General features: G+C 34.9%; 1 protein-coding gene across 1 annotated transcript in view; it reads right to left on the bottom strand.

The window, feature by feature from the left end:
- CNKSR2 (connector enhancer of kinase suppressor of Ras 2) overlaps nucleotides 1-22,825 on the bottom strand; it is a gene marked incomplete at its 5' end in the record, with an annotated part of 233,171 nt that overhangs the window by 143,055 nt on the left and 67,291 nt on the right. Inside the window, 3 exons of the mRNA XM_040468808.1 lie at nucleotides 1,483-1,551; nucleotides 4,302-4,361; nucleotides 12,786-12,905. Coding sequence (XP_040324742.1) covers nucleotides 1,483-1,551; nucleotides 4,302-4,361; nucleotides 12,786-12,905 — 249 coding nt within the window. The remainder of the gene's footprint in view (nucleotides 1-1,482; nucleotides 1,552-4,301; nucleotides 4,362-12,785; nucleotides 12,906-22,825) is intronic.

Genomic DNA, 22,825 nt, shown 5'->3' with positions numbered 1-22,825 from the left:
ACTGGTCCAAGTATTGAAAAGATGTCATGTTTGTTAAGGTCACATTGCAAGAATGGAGGCAGCATGAACATTATAAGAGGAAGAAGTTGCCTGTCTACTGGAGTACCTGCTTTATCCCACTGCCCAAATCCTCAGTCGAGGGGACAAGAAACTTTAGTTAGGACGGCCACTTTGTATAGCTTCTAGTAATGACAACTTTCTCATTATCAAAATTGTTATAGTGTGGAAAGGTTTGCTGATTACCAAAATTCTGCATTAATTAGTATTAACCTTACACCTATACGTTTAATTTTTTAAAATTTTATTAACTTTTATTCACTTAGTGAATTCATTGAAGAAACAGCATAAGTTTGATTATCAGTGTTCAGGAGCCTCTCTACAATATCACAAAGTTCTCAGTTCACTCAAACCCAAAAATGAAATGGCTTCTGCCTCGACATTAGTATCAATTAGAAAGATTGGAGTTTTCACGCCAGTCTTCTTATCCCCAAAATATAGCCTTTCTTTTTAAAAGTTTCTTCTATGACTACAATAGGCAAAAAAAAAATTTGGTTAAAGGGTACAATAAGAAATAATTATTAATTCTAAAGGATTAGTGAGCTATAAGTAAATATTTACCACAAAAAACACATTTTTTTCCAAATGAAGCTTATTGTATTAATAATTATTATTTTAACTTCATTTGTTTTAAACAATACACTTTATTTTGGCAGATATAGAAGAAGTAAGTAAATCAACTGAGACAGAACACAAACCAAAGTGAAAAATCACGATGTTCATTTTCTAAACCTAACATTAAGAAAAAGGCCCTTGAAAGTCTAACACTGACACAAAAGTGCTGCTGTCAAGATCTTAGCCTGGAAATGGATTCATGAGGTTCACAGAGCAAGAAAATTTTAGGAACTTATTTAGTTAAGTGCAACAGTTTTAAAACAAAAACTGTAGTCTCCTTCTGGGAAATGAAGAGCCAATTTAGCTATTAATGTTAAAATTAAAAAAAAATTGACATTTAAAATAAACCATTCTACCAGACACTTCAGTGATCAAATCAATGTTAAAGTAGTTGAATGAATGTATGCTGTTACAAAACATACCTACTAGGTAATTCAATAGTTTGTAAAGTAAAACTTAAAAAGTTTTATCAAGAAAAGGTTGAATTTGTATGCATTTACATTAATTTCTATCCCAAAATTATTATCTCAGTTCATGGGGTGTATAACGTTATCCCATACCTGCCCATGTAGAAATGCATATGTAACCTTAGTCAACACCAATATTTCCAAGCCTTATATTAAAACCATGTTTTTAAAAAAACTATGCCTTACCTTCTATCAAATATGAATATTTATTCAGCTATCTTAAGAAAGGCTGTTCAGTCATTTTGTACACAACAGGTGTTTTATTTCAATTGGTATTGTTTTAAAGCTTTAGCAAATATTTATATTAGTTCCTCCCATTGACTCATAAGGTAATTATACATACCACAGTCTGATGGTTAACTTGAATCACTTCATCGCCAGCATGGATTTTCTTGCACCGATCTGCAGGTGACTAAATTTAACATAATGGAAATGATAAAAAACACAAATTTTATCAGTCATTTCCTTTCCCTGAAAATACTACAGTAAGTCTACATCTTTAAATTAGATCAAGACTTCAATTATCTTCTTTAAAAAATTAAGCTAATACAAATGACTACAAGTGTTTAATATATTGTTTGTATTCTATAGATAACTAAAATAATTGAAAGTTAAAATTTACTTGAAAAGCGATATCCAGTTTATTTTTTATTCATTTCCAATTTCCAATTATTTCAAAACAAAGAAGTCTTGAAGTAATATTAACCTCAATTCAACAAATTTTGAAATTCGCAAAAGAATTATCTGTCATAGGCCAGAATTCAAGGTAAGATGATATCTCAGACAAATCCAGTTACTCAAGTTATAATACAAGTAAACTCTTAAGAGGGTAGTTCATCTAGGATATTAACTCAACCCTAAGAATGGTATTGTAACAAGAAAAAAATGTATTTTTTCATAGCACCTTTAGAAGGTAGGCTTATTACCAAATCAGACAAGTATGATGCAGTAATTCTGACAAGTTTGTAAATCATTACTGTAACAGAGTTGTAACTATCTGACTCATAACTGATCTTTTTAAAGGAGAGTATAGAAGAAAAACATCAAGCCAATGGCTCTAGTCATGGTGTAAAAAGAAAATGATAGTTGGTATATAAAATTGAAAGAAACTGAACCAACCTCTTTCACAGATAAGTAAAAAAGGGAATAATATAAATTATAGACTTTCAGTGTTAAATGGGACTCTAGAGATCATTTTGTCCAAGCTTCTCATTTTACCTATGAGAAAATTAAGAAACTAGGGCAGAGCAAAGCAAAGTAACTTAACCACTTTAGTGAGCAGCTCTTTACTAAGACTCAACACAGATCTCCTAACGATAAATGACTAAGGATACCAAAAAGTATGAAATACTTTCAAGAATAAAGAATTAAGTGATGAGCCATTAATATATGGTTCATATCTGAACTACTCACAAAATCAATCTTTCTGTGATCACTCACCCATTTATCAAATATTACTGAGTAATTAATATGAGCTGTACATAGTGTTTAACTTTTTTACAGACTTCAGACAATATAGAGATGAATTCCTATCAATTTCTTCAAGATATAGTTCCACATAAACATTTCTGTGATTCCTTCTCTGGTTTTACTTGGCAGCATTTATGATTCTTTCCTTTGTCTGTCTATGCAAATTTCACTACCTGTTTACACACATAAACCCCTAGTTGCATTCTTTAGGAACAGCAAGCTAGTTTAGTTTAAAAATTCAATACTTAGCCCCTTGCCTGGAACACAGCAGACATGAAGCAAAGTTTGTTATAAGAACAAATGAATAAATGAAGGGTCAGAGGAATGTACAAAAAAATGAGAATGATCAATCAGTGACAGGAGTATAGTTTACAGTATATCACTGCATTTAAATTTTTTAAATGGTTGACAATAAGCATATAACTGATATTTCTGATCCCATATAACTTATACTTAATACCAAATGTGAAACCAGTACAGGAATCCAACTGCAATCTATATAATGTGTTTCACTATTCTCAAGAAACCAACAGAAGTGAGTAGAAAAAAAAAACAATAAATGATTAATAAGTGAATTAGATGAAGAGAATGTTGATTTTTTTTTAAAAAAGAAAATGCTGGTAAGATATTGAGATCTATAATAATTAGAGATTAACTAACTCCGCCTCAGTCTTTGAAGGAACATAGCATTAATATGCAGTTAGTCAGAATTTCTAAAAGAAAAACAATTCATAGCTCAGCACCTACTTAAGAGTAAGATGGAAATCTGGGACAAACAAATATGGGAATAATGATTTATTACACTATTCAAATCTATTATACTGATAGTGTTCAGGCTCAACACGATCATTTCACATTTCTGTAGCTCTTTACAGCATAGCCTTACACATTTATTAGCTTATTTGATTTTCGTATCAACTTAGTGAGGTATGTAGTGCAGATAATATTTCCAATTTACAGCTGAAGAAACTAAAGCAATGATAGGGTAAGTGACTTGCCAAGAATTACACTGCCATTAAGATGTAGAACTAATTGTGGGACTTAGGTCTAGGGACTCTGACCCATGGCTTGCAGAGGTTCTCAAATTTGAGCATGTCTCAGAATCACCTGTTAAAACATACTCTCTTTTAATAAGAAACAGGGTGGTCTGCAGAATTTGTGATTCAGTAGTTCTAGGGTGGGGTGTGAGAATTTGTATCTCTAACAAGTTGCCAAGGGAGAGTGATGCTGCTCATCCAGAGAGGGACCTCACTGTGAAAACTGGTGAGCTATACCATGCTGTCTCTCCAATGAATTAAGCTAAATTATAATGCAGTATTCAGAAAGCCTGAATTATCTGATGCTTCTTTCTTACATAAATTTTTTAACATAACTAACCTATTTGACAGATGGAGGTGGATTCTTTCAGATGTCACAATAACTTGTCATAAACCAGAAAATACTTAAAAAGGCAAATATCTGGCTGTAAACAGAAAACATCTGATTTACTCTAAGTAACCAATTATTCTAAACTAAATGAAATGACTGAAATTCTTTCCAAACCAGCACTTACTAACTCAATGTGTCTTATTTAGTTTTTTCTCCTAATCTGTTCATGTCCTCAGAAGTCAACCTCAATTATGTGTGGTAAGTAAGTTGTTTAACAATAAAAAGAAATACACACACCAAAATCTGAAATGTTACAATACTTACATTTTCTGTAGTTCCAGTAATTACATGGAGCCCATCATATGTTGATTTAATATACATACCCTAAGAAAAAGACAGCATCATAAAAACAAGTGAAGTGACTAGAATATTGGAATATTCAAATATATTATAACCTCATTTACACACACAAAAAACTTATCCTATCAAAATGCTACAGGCCCAATGAATCCTTATTCAATAATGATGTCTTTAAACTAGTAAAAAATTCCTAACTGAATGTTCTGGTTTCTAAAGTTTGGCTGAAGAAGCCTGTACTCAAGTTAATCAAGTAACTACTTGTTAAGTAAATTGCCTGTAAAATTTATAAAATGTAGCATGGTAATTCAATATCCTGAAGAAAGAACACAGCTCACTCCCCCAACGATTCTTACTATTTGTTCTGTGGCAAAATAAAAGTTATAATGGGAAATTCAAATACTGGTTATTAGCGTATTGTACTTGAAACAAATTACACAATAAAAAATAGGTTTCTACAGAGCCACTTCAAGTACAACTAACTAGAGACAGATGAGTAATAGAATACTGTTAATGTAAACTTTTTTCTCCAGCTCTTTTGTAGACCCCTGTATTTCCTGCCTTCATTTTTATTGATGAAATTTTAACAATTATATCCAATCACTTCTATATCAATAATTAAGAGGTAATGTGTGGCACATCCTCCGCCAAATAAAGAGGGTGAGATTACATTTTCCATTAAAATTTTTTTTAATGTTTGTTATTTTTGAGAGAGAGAGAGAGAGAGAGCGTGAGGTGGGGAGGTACAGAGAGAGAGGGAGACAGAATCTGAGCTGTCAGCACAGAGCCCGATAGCCCGACGTGGGGCTTGAACTCAGGAACCACGAGATCATGACCTGAACCGAAGTCAGATGCTTAAGGGACTGAGCCACCCAAGCAGCCCTCCATTTTCCATGTAAATAAGTCCATTTTAGGGATATCTGGGTAGTTCAATCAATTAAGTGTCAAACTCTTGATTTCGGTTTGGGTCATGGTCTCATGGTTGGTGGGATTGAACCCTGTGTAGAGCCTGCTTGGAATTCTCTCTCTCCTCTCTCTCGACCCCTCCCCTCATTTGCACATGCTCTCTCACTCTCTTTCTCTCTCTCAAAAAAAAAAAACATTAAATATGGAAACGCTCTATTACAATTTAAAGTTATCTAGGTATCTTGAAATTGTATAAACTGTAAAAACAAACAAGAACTTTAAATTATGGATAGTGATAGAACTTGAAGGGAAAAAAATATCACAAGAAAATATTCACATTATAAATGGGGGCACCTGGGTGGCTCAGTCAGTTAAATGCCCACCTTTTGGTTTTGGCTCAGGTCATGATCTCATGGTTGGTGGGTTTGAGCCCCATGTCCAGCCCCGTGCTGATGGTGCAGAGCCTGCTTGGGATTCTCTCCCTCTCTCTCTCTCTGCCCCTCCCCTGCTCTCTCTCTCAAAATAAATAAATAAACTTAAAACAAAATTAAATATTAAAATATTTAATATTTTATGGCCTTTTTTCCTCTCTAATGAAGATTCTGTTACTTTTCTCTTTGGGAAAATAATTACATGAAGTTTTACTAATACAAGTGCTTTGCATTTCAAAATATTGATTTCAAAAATAAAAAAAATACGAATTTTAATGAACTTGAAGTCTAAAATATAATGGACTTAAAAAGAACCAATAGGGGCACCTGGATGGCTCAGTCGGTTGAGTGTCCGACTTCGGCTCAGGTCATGATCTCATGGTTCGTGAATTCGAGCCCTGCGTCGGGCTCTGGGTGGACAGATCAGAACCTGGAGCCTGCTTCGGATTCTGTGTCTCCCTCTCTCTCTCTGCTCTTCCCCAGCTTGCACTCTGTCTCTCCCTCTCTCAAAAATAAATAAACATTAAAAAAAAGAACCAACAATATCTTTTCAGAAAAGCACTTATTCTAGCACTTATGTAGACAGTTACTATATGTTAATTTCTCATACCTTTAGGTTAATTGTGTATTTAGATAACTGAATGTACATGTATTTCCATTGAAAATAAGTAAGAAATAAAAACAAGAAGAAGAAAAGTTCATGGGATAGTACTATTAAAAACTGGGTAGGTTTGGGGGTGCCTGGGTAGCTCAGTTGGTTAGGCGCCTGATTCTTGATTTAGGCTCAGGTCATGATGTCACAATTTGTGAGACTGAGCCCCATGTCAGGCTCTGCACTGACAGCGGAAGCCTGCTTGGGATTCTCTCTCTCCCTTTCCTCCATGTGCTCTCTCTCTCTCAAAATAAACAAACATTAAAAAAACACTGAGATTTGAATTAAGAAGTCATTTCAGTAATGTCTTCTGCCTAAAATGTTGAGGGGCGCCTGGGTGGCTCAGTCAGTTATGTGTCCAACTTCAGTTCAGGTCATGATCTCGCGGTTTGTAAGTTTGAGCCCTGCGTCAGGCTCTGAGCTGTCAGCACAGAGCCTGACGCCTGCTTCAGATTCTGTGTCTCCCTTTCTCTCTGGCCCTCTCCTGCTCACACTCTGTCTTTCTCTGCCTCAAAAATAAATAAACATTGAGAAAATAAAAAAAATAAAATGTTGATATCTGTTCCAAAAATGGCTGAGCCTGGATCACTAATGTGAAACAAAATGAATATAATTTAAAAGGTATGTATTTACCTGTGAACTCTAGTTCCTTAAATGAAAGTTCATTACTTCATCTAAAATAAATAACTAACCTCAACAGAAGTGCAAATAGAAATTAATTAAAAAATTGGCCAGTAGTTGTTGCCTATGACCATATGGTAATATTCAACCTTACACTGGTGGCAAGTGTATACCATACTCACTTTCTAAGTTAATATTTATCTCATTATTTATGGGAAGGTAAATCTAATGGTGTTATTGTAGAAGTTAAAAGAGGACAAGATCCTTGCCATCATTTTTCTCTAGGCATTAACAAAATTACATCAGATTAATAAAGGATCTGAAGTATATTTGTAAGAGATAAACAGTAAATTTTGTTTTAGGTTTTTTACATAGAAGTATTGTGATAGAATAAAGTGGGAAAAGACAGTGAAAGAAATAATATATATTACTTGGACATACAACAGTCATCACTTATCATTCTCTATCACAATCATCACAAATACCTACTTGTTAGCACGTGCCAGGGACTGTTTTAATTGTTTTCTATTCATTTCACAATAGCCTATGTGGTATAAACTATCATTATTTCTGTTTTAGAGATAAGGAAACTGAGGTACAGAGAAGCTAGGGAGTCTGTCCAAGGTGGTGAAGCCAGGTTTCAAGCCTAGGCAGTCTGACTCCAGACGACATTCTCAACCAGTAGGCTCCTGACTTACCGATTTATTAACAGAAGAGTTGTGCACCTTCACTTTGATTATAACATAATATTTGGCAATTGTAGATATTCAATTCAACCATTGACTGTTTAACACATATTCTGAAGACCTCTTTAGCCCACCTGCACAATGTGCAATGTGGTTATAAAGACTAACGGGCATTTTACAAACTTATTTTATTCATCTTTTCTTCTGAAAATGGTAAGCAGAAGTTGACTATATTTATCTCTACACTTCTTTCAATATTGTTCATTACTGATTACAAATTAAGGTGTCTGACAAGAGCTCTAAATAGTTTCATTAATGGTTAGGGCATAGAGAAAGTCTAATATTCTAAGATAAATGTTTAGAAAAGGCAGTACAGTCATGCAGATAATAAAAATTCATGGACATACTCTAGTTGTGCCTCTGGAAACAAAATTTTGAGCAATTATTACACAAACTAGGAACTTCAAGACTGGCAATTATAAGCTAAAGCAGGTATCTGTTATTTATAGGAAGAAAATCTCACCATTAATTATATATAACTGTTACATGATTTATATTAAAGTTAATTTGTTCAGAAGGATAAAAATATATATTTTTCATTTTTAATGATTTTTTTCAATGTTTCCTTATTTTTGAGAGAAAGAGAATGCACACAATCAGGGGAAGGGCAGAGAGAGAGGGGAACATAGGATCTGAAGCAGTCTCTGTGTTGACAGCAGAGAGCCAAGTGAGGGGTTTGAACTCATGAACCATGAGATCATGACCTGAGCCAAAGCTGGAAGCTTAACTAACTGAGCCACCCAGGTGCCCCCCAAAATATTTTTAAAATGCTTAAATACAGAAGGATCTAGTTATGTATAGAGTTTAATTCTAGCAACTTCATGGAAGCAATAGGATACAAATAAAGCACATTTTAAAACTGCCACAAAGAATGAAGATATTGTGTTATGCAATATTTTCATTTCAAACCTAATACGCCATTTGTTGTAACGTCTTTTAATAATAAAAACTGACTTCATAGTTTTTATCTCCCTTTGGTAGTATTAATGAGAAAAATGGCCAAAAAAGTCAGGTGCCCAAAGAAAGTAAAAGCAGCAAGTTGCTTGGATGAGTTTCAAGTTAATCATCTTCCAAATAATGAAGAGTCCACAGAAATACATCTGATCATTTGTTCACCTTTCAGAAAGGGTCAAACAGTAGGAGGACATGTAATTCAAATGGCTCTATTTCTGGAACAGAGACAAATCTGGTCTTCCATTTCATCAAAACCTTCATTCTTCCTTATTCTTTTTTTCTTTTTTAAAACCAATTAGTTAATTCCAGAGCTGACTTGAACAGTTCCCTCTCTCCTGCTTAGCTTGCCAAAGTGACATTTGCTTCACTTGGTCCCCAAATGTCAACCAATGGGAGCCAGAGCAACCTCACAGTCAAGTCAATGGAGTAGGGCATATTTGAGGATAATCCAAGTGTCTAATAGCAAAAGGACACTCTGAGGCCAAGAGGTTTCCCCAAGGATGTCTCCCCCAAGCCCTTTCTTCTCTGTTCAACTCATCTCTTGGTTCTGATCTAGTCTTGATATGTTGCAATAGTTCTCATTTTGCCTCCTTTAATTTTCTGCTAATCATTGTTGTTTAAAAACATTTTAGAAGCTAGTTTCATGTTTTAATCATAACTAAGTATGTTTCCCATCATTCCTTATAATGCTTATGACTCTCAAAACTAAGAAATCCTAGGGGATTTGACTAATTAGGTATAAAGTTGATGAACAATTTATCTAGTTCATCAGTGGAAGAACCAACCAGTTACCCTTTGCCTATGAAAGATGTTGTTTTGAAACTGGCAGAAGACCTTCTGCAGATGTTGTAAGCTAATTAAACTTCTTTAAATCTTGGTATACTCTCACCTCCTTCTATTTCTCTCCTTCAAGCACCATTTAGACATTTCTTATGGCTAAGCACATGCTAAATGTTACCAAAATTCTTAAATCTATTTATTTCAAATGTGACTGACTAAACTTGTTTATGTGGTGAATGATTTTTTTAAAAATTAAAAAAAAAATTTTAATGTTTATTTAGTTTTGAGAGAGAGAGAGAGAGAGTACGAGCAGGGGAGGGGCAAAGAGAGAGAGGGAGACAGAATCTTTAGCAGGCTGGGCTCTAGGCTCTGAGCTGTCAGCACAGAACCCGACACGTGGCTCAAACCCATGAACCATGAAATCATGACCTGAGCCAAAGTCAGATGCTCAATCTACTGAGCCACCCAGGCGCCCCAGTGAATGATTTTTAAAATGATACTTTGAATGAATCATATAAAATTTATATTTAGGCATCTCTTTAATATGAATCACAAGAAATAGTTTTTACTTAACTTTTTACTAATATTCAACATTTTGGGTTTTTCTTTTCCTCCTTTGGAAATATTTTCCCAATGAAGTGCTGCCAATTGTCCTTTAATAATGATTTCCCTAGGTGGTTCCAGTTTTACAATCACCCTCTGAGGGGCACCTGGGTGGCTCAGTTGGTTAAGCGTCTGACTCTGACTCTTGACTCTGGCTCAGGTCATGATCTTAGGGTTTGTGTGTCCCTCTCCCTCTCTCTGTCCCTCCCCTACTGGCGCTCCCCTTGCCCTGCCATCTGGCTTTCAAAATAAATAAATAAACTTAAAAAAATAAAGTCACCCTCCTAATTCTCTCACACTTCCGTTAAGCAATTTCAGCTTTAAATGTGGGATAATGGAACAAGCTTTGCTAACGTGTACTTCATTGAGATTTACCTGGACTTAAACCCTGGCTCCATTACCTATGTGATATAGGGCAAATTGGTGAAGATCTGTGATTCCATTTTCTCATTTGGAAAATAAGAAAGTACCTACTCTACAGAGTTGTGAGAAAATACTTGGCAAATGGTAAACACTCGTCTTTTTTTTTTCTTCCAGTCTTTCTCAGACTAACTGAATCTGGTTGTTAGCATTTTAAGTTTATGACTGTTCCAAAGAGCAGACCCATATCTACCTCTTTCAAATTTAAAAAATAAAAGACCTGTCCAGGGCTATACCTTCCATTAAAACAAATCAAGATTTTGGGGCACCTGGTTGGCTCAGTCAGTTAAGCATCTGGCTTCAGCTCAGGTCATGATCTCATGGTTAGTGAGTTCGACCTCACATCAGGCTCTGTGTGGATGGCTCAGAGCCTGGAGCCTGCTTCAGATTCTGTGACTCCTTCTCTCTCTGATCCTCACCTGTTCGCTCACTCGCTCCCTCTCTCTCTCGGAAAAAAATAAACATTAAAAAATTTTTAAAAAATCAAGATTTCATAATGTCCATTAATTAGCACTGTGTTGACTCACTTCACAAGGTTACTTTCCCCAATGATTTCAGGGGAAATTGGTGGGGGAAAAAATCAGGCTCTTTTCTCCAAATACTGTCCTTAGAACCACAGGCTCATAGAGTTAGAGGAAGCTTTAAAGATGAACTAGTCCACCCTCCCTTTCTTCCTCCAACATTCTATGCATGAAAATAGCAAGGCCAAGGAGGTTAAATTTACTCCTCCACCTCCTCAAGATCACACTCACGGCTATATTTTATGTAAGTGATTTGTAACTAGGTGTCCTGACTCCTAATCTAAAAGAATATATACTAATTCCTAATCTCCCACTCCACAAATAATGCTGAGAGAGCTTCCTTTCTTTATAACTACTGAAAAACGGGGTGCCTGGGTGGCTCAGTTGGTTTAGCGTCCAACTCTTGGTTTTGGCTCAGGTGGTGATCTCATAGCTTGTGAGTTTGAGCCTTACATCGGGCCCTGTGCTGACAGTGCAGAGCCTGCTTGGAATTCTTTCTCGCTGCCCCTTCCCCTCTCTCTCTCTCTCTCTCTTTCAAAATAAATAAACTTAAAGAAATATAACTACTAAAAAGGGAAACATAAAAAGGAAAATCTTCAATACTACAGGTTGAAAGATGCTTTAAATGAAACTGGACTGTGTAAAGATAGCCAAAGGGAACGGTAAGAATTTAAAATCATAAGTATTACTTCAAATAAATTTATAAATATTAAAAATAAACTCTTAAAACTAATTAAATTTAGATACTATACTTATAGGCTATGATGATGGTATACCTGCTGGCTTTTTGATATACTGATTTCCATCTTCCTAGGAAAACACTGATAAAAGGTACAAAAGCAGGAGAAACTATAGTTATCAAAAAGTAATTTGCCAAATATCAGGAGAAAAGTCATTCATAATATAGATGGCTTCACAGTGAAAAATCACTATTATGCATTGAATAAAAGCCACATAAAAAGCTAAACTTGCTTATAGATCTTTAAGAATATATTACTTGAATTATATTATTTCCAAGACTTCTATTTTCTAAATATCAATAATTATATCCTATGAAAATTCATCTGCAAGGAGAAAGGAGAAACACTGGAGCACCACACTAATAATTTACAATTGTGTAGGGGGTAAGATGTTCTCCAGTCAGTTTCCTGTTTTTTGTCTCTCTCATTAATATTAATTTTATATGCTTTATTTCTAGAGGCCCATTAAAGAAATTTAACCTCTGGGTTAAATTTAGAACCAATATAATTTTTAATCAAGTGAATAAAGTATAGAAGATGATTATTATTACATAATAAAAATATATATCTCTAGATGTCAGCCTAGTTTTGGCAAAATCCACCTGCTTACTGACTCTTTTAAGAAAGAATGGATGTGAGTTATAAACAATATTGGGTTTGTTTAGCTTATACAACCTAAGAGAAAAGAGTCCTATTAAAACCAGTACAAAACAAAGCAAAACAAACAAAACACCTACTGGCATGGGCAGGTAACAATGTAGTTCTTAGTATAAAACTGTTAAAATTCCTTTAAACCTAAGGAACTTTGGTGGGGGGGGTGAAAGAATGTAATACAAGCTAATTTATCACAGGATAATTTAGAAATCGCTATTTTAAATTCCTTTTCATTTTCACTTATCTTCATAAAACTTCTTTTCACAACAAATTCCCACTACTTTAATTTACCTCTGGAAAAAAAATACCAAAATATTCTAAGTTTGTTAGAATTTATGGATTCTCATATTCGGAGGCTACTTTGCCCACATCATTAGCCATCCAATGATGGATGGTGGCTTTGATAAACATGGTAGCTCTTACCAGCCCTTCACTTGGTTTGATGTTTGCCAGCTGAATCACTTCTAGGTGGGCAGACTGTGAAACCAGAGGATCTGATGACAGGGATATGATGTGGTCACAGACTCCAGAAAGAGTTTTACACTGAAAAAAAAATTAGGATGAACACATGTTGTATGTAACACGTGAATCACTTTTTGTTATAACTTTCTTACAAGAAAAAATTAAAGAAACATAAGTGGGTGACTTTTTTTTCTATAAAATCTGCATAAAATAGGTATTCAGGTGAAAAAAACATAATACATATACAACACACCTATATTCTAAATTATGGATACAAGAACTAAAGATCAAAATACAAGAAAGTTATGGTTTTGTTTCTCTTGTTTGATTCATCAGACCTAAAATCAAATCATTATTCCTAAATAATCTTAATAACCACACAACTTCTTGATAACAACCTCTGGATGTAACTAAACTCAATAATTTCAAAACCACCAATGATATGATCAGAAAAGTTTAAAAACAATCCAGTAAACGACCAAGAAGATGAATGTTCCAAGTCTGCTCAGTGAACTTCTCCTACTTATTTGTATATACTTTACTGTTCAAGGTTACCTTTCTATAAATTTCCTATGTCCTTCAGGTAAAGTTTGCCACTTCTTCAACACTGGTTTCTCAGCATTCTATGAAGTGTAAAATTGCATAAATTCTAAAATTGCTTCATTCTGAATCCCTTGAGGCAGAAGCCATGTCTTACTCATCTCTGACTTCTCTTCCTCCCCCTTCCCCACACCTCCACACCAGGTAGAGAGATCTTACAACATATAAGGTACTCAGTAAATACGAGCTGAATAAACTGAGGAACAAAGGAGCTTTAGCACTTAGTAGAGTGGCTTGACTGAGGACAGAGAGCTAATACTTTAGGTTAGGATAAATCTATTCATGCTGCTATAGAACAGATATAAATATGTTAGAGTGAGACATGGTAAAATCATGAAGAGTGGAACATAAGTGAATGACGCTTGGAGTATACTTTCCTCAAATATGCTAGCCCTTAGAAACTTCAGACTCTCACTGTGCTTACTGGAACCAGGTGTCCATCATTTGGTTTCTTCTTCTTATTATTATTATTTACCTTTATTGTAGGAAGAGCTATTATTTTTCAGCAGTCAAGGTGTCATTTTCTGTCCATTTCCAACATGTTACATTTGTTCTGTGACCACTACATTAGTCAATTGTAAGGGAGACAGTTCTCTCTGTCTGGTCAAGATAATAATGACTCTCTTCTTAGTTGCTACACTCTTTGTACATGGCCTGTGGCCTCTCATTCTGCACTGGGTTCAGCTTCCTCATACCAAACAAACTGCCAAACTAAATTTCCCTTGTAATTTCACTCCTTTTTGCATCAACTTCTCAAGGCTGCACTTTTATTGCAGCTATCAGCCTCCAAAGTGAGACATTAGCTGGTAAGATACCAATAACCATGGAAAGAACATGGGCTTGATATAAAGATAGATGTGGGCGATCATCACAGTGCCAGTTACTTGCTGTGTAACTGTGAGCAAGTTATTTTATATCCTTGAGGCTCAATTTCCTCATGTAGAAAATGGGGTGATAAAAATTGCTCTATATGACAAATCAGGTTAAGGTATAAAGAAAGAGCGTAATATGGCTCCAATCCAAACAAGACACTATATAAATGCTTATTTTTCCCCTGTTGCTTTCTCTACCCTCAGAGGGCTTAATCTTTACTCATGAGATGAATAATCTCATTATTCTTCATTACACGGCCGTGTTGACCATTTTACAATGACCAGTGATCACACTGCATGGCCATAATGGGAGAGTTCACATCTCTTTACTATTTCTGATGTTCAAATCTCAATGCTCAGATACAATGAAGGTATTTACCCCGAAAAGCTGCTAAGCATAGTGACAAGAGGAATACCACTTCTTAGAAATTGGGAATTCTACAGGGCCTGATGTATTTGACCTGTGCAATTGCATAGGGGGCTGTACTTAGCATTATGCTCTGCTGTTGAGGTCTTGGAATTCTCCATTGTTCTTGAACAAGGGACTTGACATTTTCATTTTGCACTAGATCTCACATGTTTGTAGCACATCTTGGCACCCTAGTTGTGTGTGTGCGTGAGCGTTTTAATTCCTCTTGAAAATATTCATCAGCAGCCATGGGGGAAAGGACAGAATGGCAGTACTCAACATACAAAAACTGGCTGCATTTCAAATTGTTGATGTTTACAGGAAAGAAAACACTTTTGGGCAGATTTAAATCTTTTAGCTATTCCTTTCCTCCCATGTATGGCTACATTTTCATTCTTATTTTCTCTTTATCTCAAGAGGGTGATAATATTGTTAATTCTTAAGCATTTCTAAATAGGATACTTGGATTGCATGATAATCTAAAGGAGATATAATCTAAATCAGTACTAAATCAGTATACTAAAAAGAAACCTTTGTCGTTTCTACAAATTGAATTATTTTAAAAGTCCAATGCATAAATAAATAGGAAAGTAATGGACATATTTAAATGGCTCAACATGTGTACATGACATCATTCAGGGCCTCATACGACACACTCGTAATGAGCAATAGCAGCTCTCCAATTCAGGCACTGGAAGCACTTAGAAGTGGGGTAGAAGAAGGAAAGGCAGATATACTAGACTGTAGACATGTTTACAAAAAAGAAAATACCAATTAAATCCACCGTATTAAGTTGCAAATCATTTTCTCAGATTCCTCTTCTTGAGTAATTTTGTTTGCCAAATACTTGCTATGTGCAAGGTCTGCTGGAATACAAAAGATGAGTAAAACAATGACTTTACCAGAAAAGCCATCAGGATTTAACAGATTAAAGATCTTGAAAAAAATAATAAAAAGACTTAGAAAAGAAACTCCACTAGAACCTTGCTGCCTGTTTTAGAGATAATGTACTAGAACCTTTATATTATAGTATTTGGCACTTGACTTAATAAGCCAATTAGAAGGGGTATAAAGCCTGGTTTTATATGCTAATTCTACACTCATTACTGCATCATACATCAAGCCACTGCAGGAAACCACATTAAAAGTACTAGGCAAAGTTCCAGGGAAGTTATTTGACACATTCTTGTAAAAAGCAAATTTGCTCATTCAGTAAAATCACGAGATATTATGTTGTTAACATTTTAAAACACAGCATTATCTACTGTTACCTAATTTATAGAAAAAGAAAACTATAAGATAGCAAGAAAAATACATCTTCTATTATTATAAGTGAACATCAATATTACAGAGCACCTATAGCATATCTGGCACAATGCTAAATAGATGACCTTTGAATGACATGGGTTTGAACTGCGTGGGCCCACTTATACACAGAATTTTTATAGTACAGTCCTGTAAATGTATTCTCTCTTCCTTAGGATTTCCTTAATGACATGTTCTTTTCTCTAGCTTAATTTATTATAAGAATATACTATAAATACATAAAACATACAAAGTATGTGTTAATCAACTGTCTTATAGGTAAGGCTTCTGGTCAACAGTAGGCTATTAAGTAGTTAAGGTTTTGTGGAGTCAAAAGTTATACATGGATTTTTTTTAACTGCATAGCAGTTTGGTGCATTGTTCAAGGGTCAATTATACTTCATATTCATTATCTCATTTATCCTTATAACAACTTCTTGAAGTAGATATTATTATAGCCAGCATAGCAGAGGAGAAAGCAAGGCTAAATAAACAGATCAAGGTCCATTGCCTTGGAAGAAAAAGGACTTGAATTCTTCATCGTTATGCTTAACATCTCTCATTTCAATCCCTAAGTTGGAACTTGTTTTGATCAATTTCTTTTTATATTGCTTAATCCTATGTCTGTATGAAATGGACGTTATATAGTATGTTTAAACTATATACTATAATGAAATATAAGGCAATTCTGCAAACATTCTTGCAATCTAGAATGCCATTTAGATAAGGAATAGTAGATCTGAGAGTGTGAAAGACACAGCTCTCTGGGAAAATGTAAAGCCATATTTGCAGCAGCAGGACAACTCTATCCTAGCTAGAAGATGACTTGGTAACCACCTGTATTAAGGGGATTCTTCTGGTATTTCTGCAATATTCATACCAAAGAATTTTTAATTCTATTTATCTTTAGTTCTAAAAACAGAAAGAAAATTTGAACCTAAAATTAAACCTAGTAAATAATATGCCTTTAATAAAGTTAAAGGGAAACTTAAGATAGCAATGAATATTATAACTGACCTTGTGGATTCTGTTATGAGCTATCCATGATGGTAACAAAAAATAGTGACTAAATAGCAGGTGACAGGGCTAGCTAGGACTTAAGAACCTTTTAAAACAAAAGAGGGTCATGGGCTAGAAGTAATGGTACTGTGACTTTTTTCTCTCCAACTGTTCATATTAATTTCAACTATGAATTAATAGAGCATGTTCTCAGAGTGAAATGGGAAGTTTTCATATTCCATTCTATATACATCTTATATTTTACATACATTTGCGCACACACACACACACACACACACACACACACACACACCTGGTTCACCCAAATCTAAAAGTTCAAAATGGAAAAAACACCTGAACACAGCAGGTTTAGTATAAAATTAATGGTTTTAAAATAGTTGTAAAAGCAACATTTTAGTCACTGTGGAGATTGAAAAAACAGCACCCTTACATTAACATATTAACTAATAATAACAGTATTATTTCATTATCCCTGAATTTATCAAATAGTTTTTAGATTACTATGTAAAGTTTCAGTGATTATGTTTTACAAAGGGAACACAAAAAGTATTCTAAGTACAAACAATAGTGAAAACCTAAGGGAAAGGAAAGAAGTCTTTCCTATATTAGTTACCATCAGAACATACTCAGACATGATTGAGCTACTTAAAGTATTTTTATTTGTTTTTCTAGATAAGTGAAGTGCTGGAATCAGTTATTCTGAATGTATTGGAGGAAATGAATGGAACTATCTTTAGGTTAAAAAATCAGAAATTCATTTCAATTAAGAAAGAACTTCAGGCTCATAAGCTGAACAAGAGATTCTACCACCCCTCAAAAAAAGATTTTACAAACGGACATTTCTAGAAACTCTTCAGGTATATACATATATACAAGGGACAAGAATAGAAAACAAAGATAAAATGAGGAAACAACAAACAGATGCACATACATTTTAAAATAGCAACATTGATGTAAAAGCTACGATTTAAGAATAGCTTAAATGATTCTGGTTTATTATCAATAAAATGGAAAATAGTAGCAAAAGTTTTATTTTTTATGAACTTTTTATTTTATTTATTTTGAGACATAGAGAGACCATGAGCAGGGGAGGAGCAGAGAGAGATGAAGAGAGAGAATCCCAAGCAGGTTTCACACTGTTAGCACTGAGCCCAGTGAGGGACTCGATTTCAGGAACCATGAGATCATGACTGAGCCACCCAGGTGCCCCAACAAAAGTTTTATTTTGATAGTGTATACACAGTAAAAGTATTAATATAACTGATATTTCAATTAAAATAGTCTGGAGGACAGAACATGTTTTTACTTTGGTTTGTCTATTAGTATAATTCAGTATTACAAATCATGTAATCCTGTGACAATTTAGGATGACATCTGCATTGTATTTTGTGAATGAGAGGTTTTGTTTTTACAAAATAGTATACATTTATTCTAATATTAATAGTGAGAACTCTAAATGATATAAGCCTCATTCAGAAATATAGTATTCTTAGTATCTTAATACTTCCTATAACTCTGTTGAGCTAACAATTTTGTAGTTCTAATTATGATGGCTCCCTAATAAGATACAAGGAGTAAAGAATCAGAGGTAACTTTGAAAGAGTAAAATCCACAAACAGAATTTAAATTGGTATTCAAAAGCATTATTCTATGTAAATATTCCCCAACCCAGGAAGAATTTCTTGCTCATATGAGTAAACAGAATTGAAGGAGAAACAATCTTTTAACCCTAAAAAACAAATAGAATGAAATTTCAATTTTAACCCAATGTAAAAAATCATATCTATATACAGTGAAGATTAAGAGTTTCAAATAGCTTCAGAATACAACTGTAGGAGCAAATAAATAAAGGTTTTATGAGCTTTGTTCCAACAAGGCCTAGAAAGCTCTGCAATTCCTTTAGGTTTCAAATTCTGATGGTGGGGATAAAAACACAACAAAACAACTAACAGAATGAAAAGAAACCACCACCACTCTTCATACAGCCATTCATTCATTCAACAATCACTGAGTATCTGCTAATGATTCAAATGCCCACTATTACATTCAAGGATTTCACAACCTGGTGTTTCAGGTAATCTATCTGGCTTTGTCCTTAATGTCACTTACATTAAACATGTTGTCCTTGTGTTCCTGATAATGGAAAAGAGGCAATAACACTTTAAAACAACTATCATTCACGAATGATGAGGCTATGAAGGATGAGGTCAGTACCAAACAGTGAGAGAACATCAGTGCCAAATGCGTACCTGCTTTGATGAGCAAGAAGTGGACCCATGACACTTCCAAATTATTTCCAACTGCATCTCTGAAGCATCCTGGTCTGAATTAAAGTTGACACAAGACGCTTCACTCTCTGGTTTCTGACAGGAAAACAGTCAGCTGGAAACCAGTATTTAATCTAGGAAAATCTCCATTATATTTGCCTGCTCTCTCAGGGGCGAGAAATAGAGCCAGACAGGCTTGCAGTGGGTCCCCAGATAGTTGAGAGAACACTCATTAGGGTGAAAATTTCCAGGGTCAAAATTAACAAGGTTCTGGACATGCTAGTGGCTCAACTAAGAAGTGGGTTATTAGGAAGAGGATGCCCTTTTACTTTAGAGTCAAATAGCAAGACTGAAGGAGTTCATTATAATTAAATGAACTGCTGGAAAATCCAGGCACTGTGTGTGTGTGTGTGTATGTGTGTGTGTGTGTGTATGTGTGTGTGTGTGTGTGTGTATATATATATATATACACACATACACACATACACATATGGTATAGGTATACATACACACACATATACATACAGAGAGAGAGAGAGAGAGAGAGAGAGAGAGAGAGAGAGAGTTAGTTTATGGGCAAATATTGAAAAATAGCAGAGACCTGGAGGGTAATGTCTTCACTTACAGCTGAGAAATTCAAAATTGCCATATGTGGGTTTTTTTGGAGGAAAGAACTAATTGCACTGTGCCAGTTATGACTTTACTGGCTCTCAGTTCCAAATTCACCCTTCAGTGCTTGCTCTGTGATAATGGCTGGAACTTGTCAAGAATTTCTGCTTTACACCAAGCATTATGTTAAGCTTTTATCAGTAGAGGGCACTAAAGAAATGTGACCAGGGGAACGAGGCTTCTCTTTCAGGTTCCCTTGTGCTGCATTTTTGCTTGGTCTTGTTACTGCTGCATGGTCCATCAGTGATGGATGTGTGTGACAACACCCAGTGGTTCCATGATCACGCAGTCCCTCAGTGAACTCAAAGTCTCAGCCTGGGCTCAGTGACCATCATCCTGGGGCCCTCTCAGCCTCATACCCACAGCAGCACTCCACTCTCTCTATGAGTCTCCTACCAGCAACAGTTGCCTATATCTTAGAAGGCTGTCTCTTGCTTGCCTGGAAACTGTGGACCAGCTCTGGCTTAGGCAACCCTCTGGCTCTAATGAGTTCTGATCCTCCTCAGCCTGGTGGGAGGGTGTTTGCCTATCAGCTGTCCTTCATTGTATATACCACCCTCCTTCATTCTAGGGAATGTTTTACAGTGTCTTTACATAGTTACTTTTCTATGATAGCTTAATAATTATTTAGATTAAGCTTCTGTTGTTTAAGTTATAGTTTGATTTCTGCCTCCAGACTGATCCCATTGCCTTGATGAAGAAATCTTGATATTTACAGTGACTGTAACTGTAGTTAAAAAAAATTCATAGTGTCAAAAACATCCATAGTGTCTTCAATCACAAAAAGAATGGTCTCAGATGAAGATAGCCCTTCAATTTATCACTTCATGTGACCATACTGTTTTCTACTGATTTTCTGAATTATCACCAAAGAATTATGGCATTTAGATCTTACTCCTATAACCCAACTTAATGAGAAAGGCTAATTTAGTTTCTTCACAGCTAGTAAGTGCCAGAATGAGGTCAGTCGGGACACCAAATCTCTTTAACTCTCAAATTGATACTCTTTCTACTACATTACTCTTGTTTCACTTGACTCCTCAACAAAAACAAATATTCTCTGAGAACAAGGATTGCACACCCAGTCTGCATAAGCATTTTATAATGTATAATGGGATCAGCAAATGTAATGTTAGCAAGAACAACCATATAAATATACTGATGTACATACTGTCTATGCAGATCATAATAAAACATATTAAAAACAGATTATCTTAATTTGTTATGTATGGCCACATTCCCTTTAGTGTATACACATATTTTCTTTTTGTTTCAGAAAAGACAAGGATTTTTTTTACCTCCATGATATTCTATCTGATTTCTTCTTTCCTCCTTAAAACATTGATTGTGGAAGTTACAGTTAAAATAATTTATAAGGCAATTAACCATCAAAATGTCAAAACCTGAAGATAATCTAATAGAACACTCAAGAAATCAATGCCTATTTCAGTAATAGTGTTAGCATGTATCTTCAGGGTGACCACAAAAATGATAGTGAAGGGGGCCAAGACAGAAGGGTCACATTAACTGTGACAACAAAGAAATATCTTAATTCTTTTCATCTATAAAACTGTTAGAATTCATGTTTTAATGAGATGGCTCAAAATTTGTATGTCCAAATGCTACCATTATAACCAAAATGTCAACCATGCAACAAAACAAAACAAAACAAAACAAAACAAAACAAAACAAAAACCCCTCCATTTGCAATGGCTCCAAACTACAGCTTTAAGAGAAGAGTCTAGCTATAATTGCCAAAGCTGCCTTTTCAAAGCATTAGGGACCTTTTGAAAACCAATGTAAAATTATTTTTATGGTGTCATTTGAGTGCCACTATTTTCAAGAAATCTCTAAATTTAAAATATTAATATCATTTTTATTTTATTATAGGGCATGCTGCTACCTGGTACCTATATCCTCAAGGTTTGACACAATCAGAAGAAAGCTATGCTTACAAAAATGATATGACATAGATAGTGGGGAAAAATCTCAAATGAGCTCTTTATTTTCCCCTCCAAGCTCTTCCCTTGGATCTGTTGCTTCTGGGTAGTTTTAGCCATTTCAAGACTAGATATCAGAGAAGGCATAATACTTTCAGTCCAGATGGAGTTTAGGAGTGAAGAACTCATATATGCAAAGAGAGAAAAAAATTACACAGAATGTTTATGAAATAAAACAATTAGTTAACATGCCAAAATAAGCCTAATTCATGATCAAACCTAAATTAGTAAAGAAAAAAAAATAGCTTAGAGGGAAAAGAGAAAAGAGAGAAGAGAGCATTCATGAGAATTTCCTTCCTATAAACTGTAAAGTACTGTATAACAAAAAGATAATCTTAACACTAACATAATAAAGTAGGCATTCACTGTTTATTCTTCCCATTATTTTTATGAAAGCAGTAGGGGATAAAATGCCACTACAGAGCAAGTGCCATACACAAGACCACACAATTGGTCAATGTAAAAGGTGCATTTGAGCTCAGTATAATCTGATTTAAACAATGTAACTTAATGATCTTGCCTGGTCTGAGATTTCCATGAGTTTATCAAAGCTGGCAAGTGTTCCAGGCTCATCAGCGAGAGCAGCAGGGCTATGACAAGCACAGTTTAAGTCTGCTGAAGCACAGCGTCTAAAATAGCTTCCCAGGAGTGCTCCTCTCTCCACATTCAAAGACTGTAGTGAAAGGTGGGAGTGAGGAGAAAGTAGGGTATGGAACTCAAGAGAACTCCAGATTCCTTATAACTGATTTACTGTGTACAAAACAAGCATCTGTGCAGAGCAAAAACAGATGAGATGGGCTGCAACCTATCAGAGAATGTGTAATCAGGGCCAAGGCCTAACTGAGAGGGAAATACCAGA

This window comes from Herpailurus yagouaroundi, unplaced genomic scaffold, assembly GCF_014898765.1.
Source record: "Herpailurus yagouaroundi ecotype Mexico unplaced genomic scaffold, PumYag 67793, whole genome shotgun sequence".
In the NCBI taxonomy this organism is placed as follows: Eukaryota; Metazoa; Chordata; class Mammalia; order Carnivora; family Felidae; genus Herpailurus; species Herpailurus yagouaroundi.
Note: the sequence above shows the minus strand (reverse complement) of the source record. Positions and strands in the feature narration are given on the sequence as shown.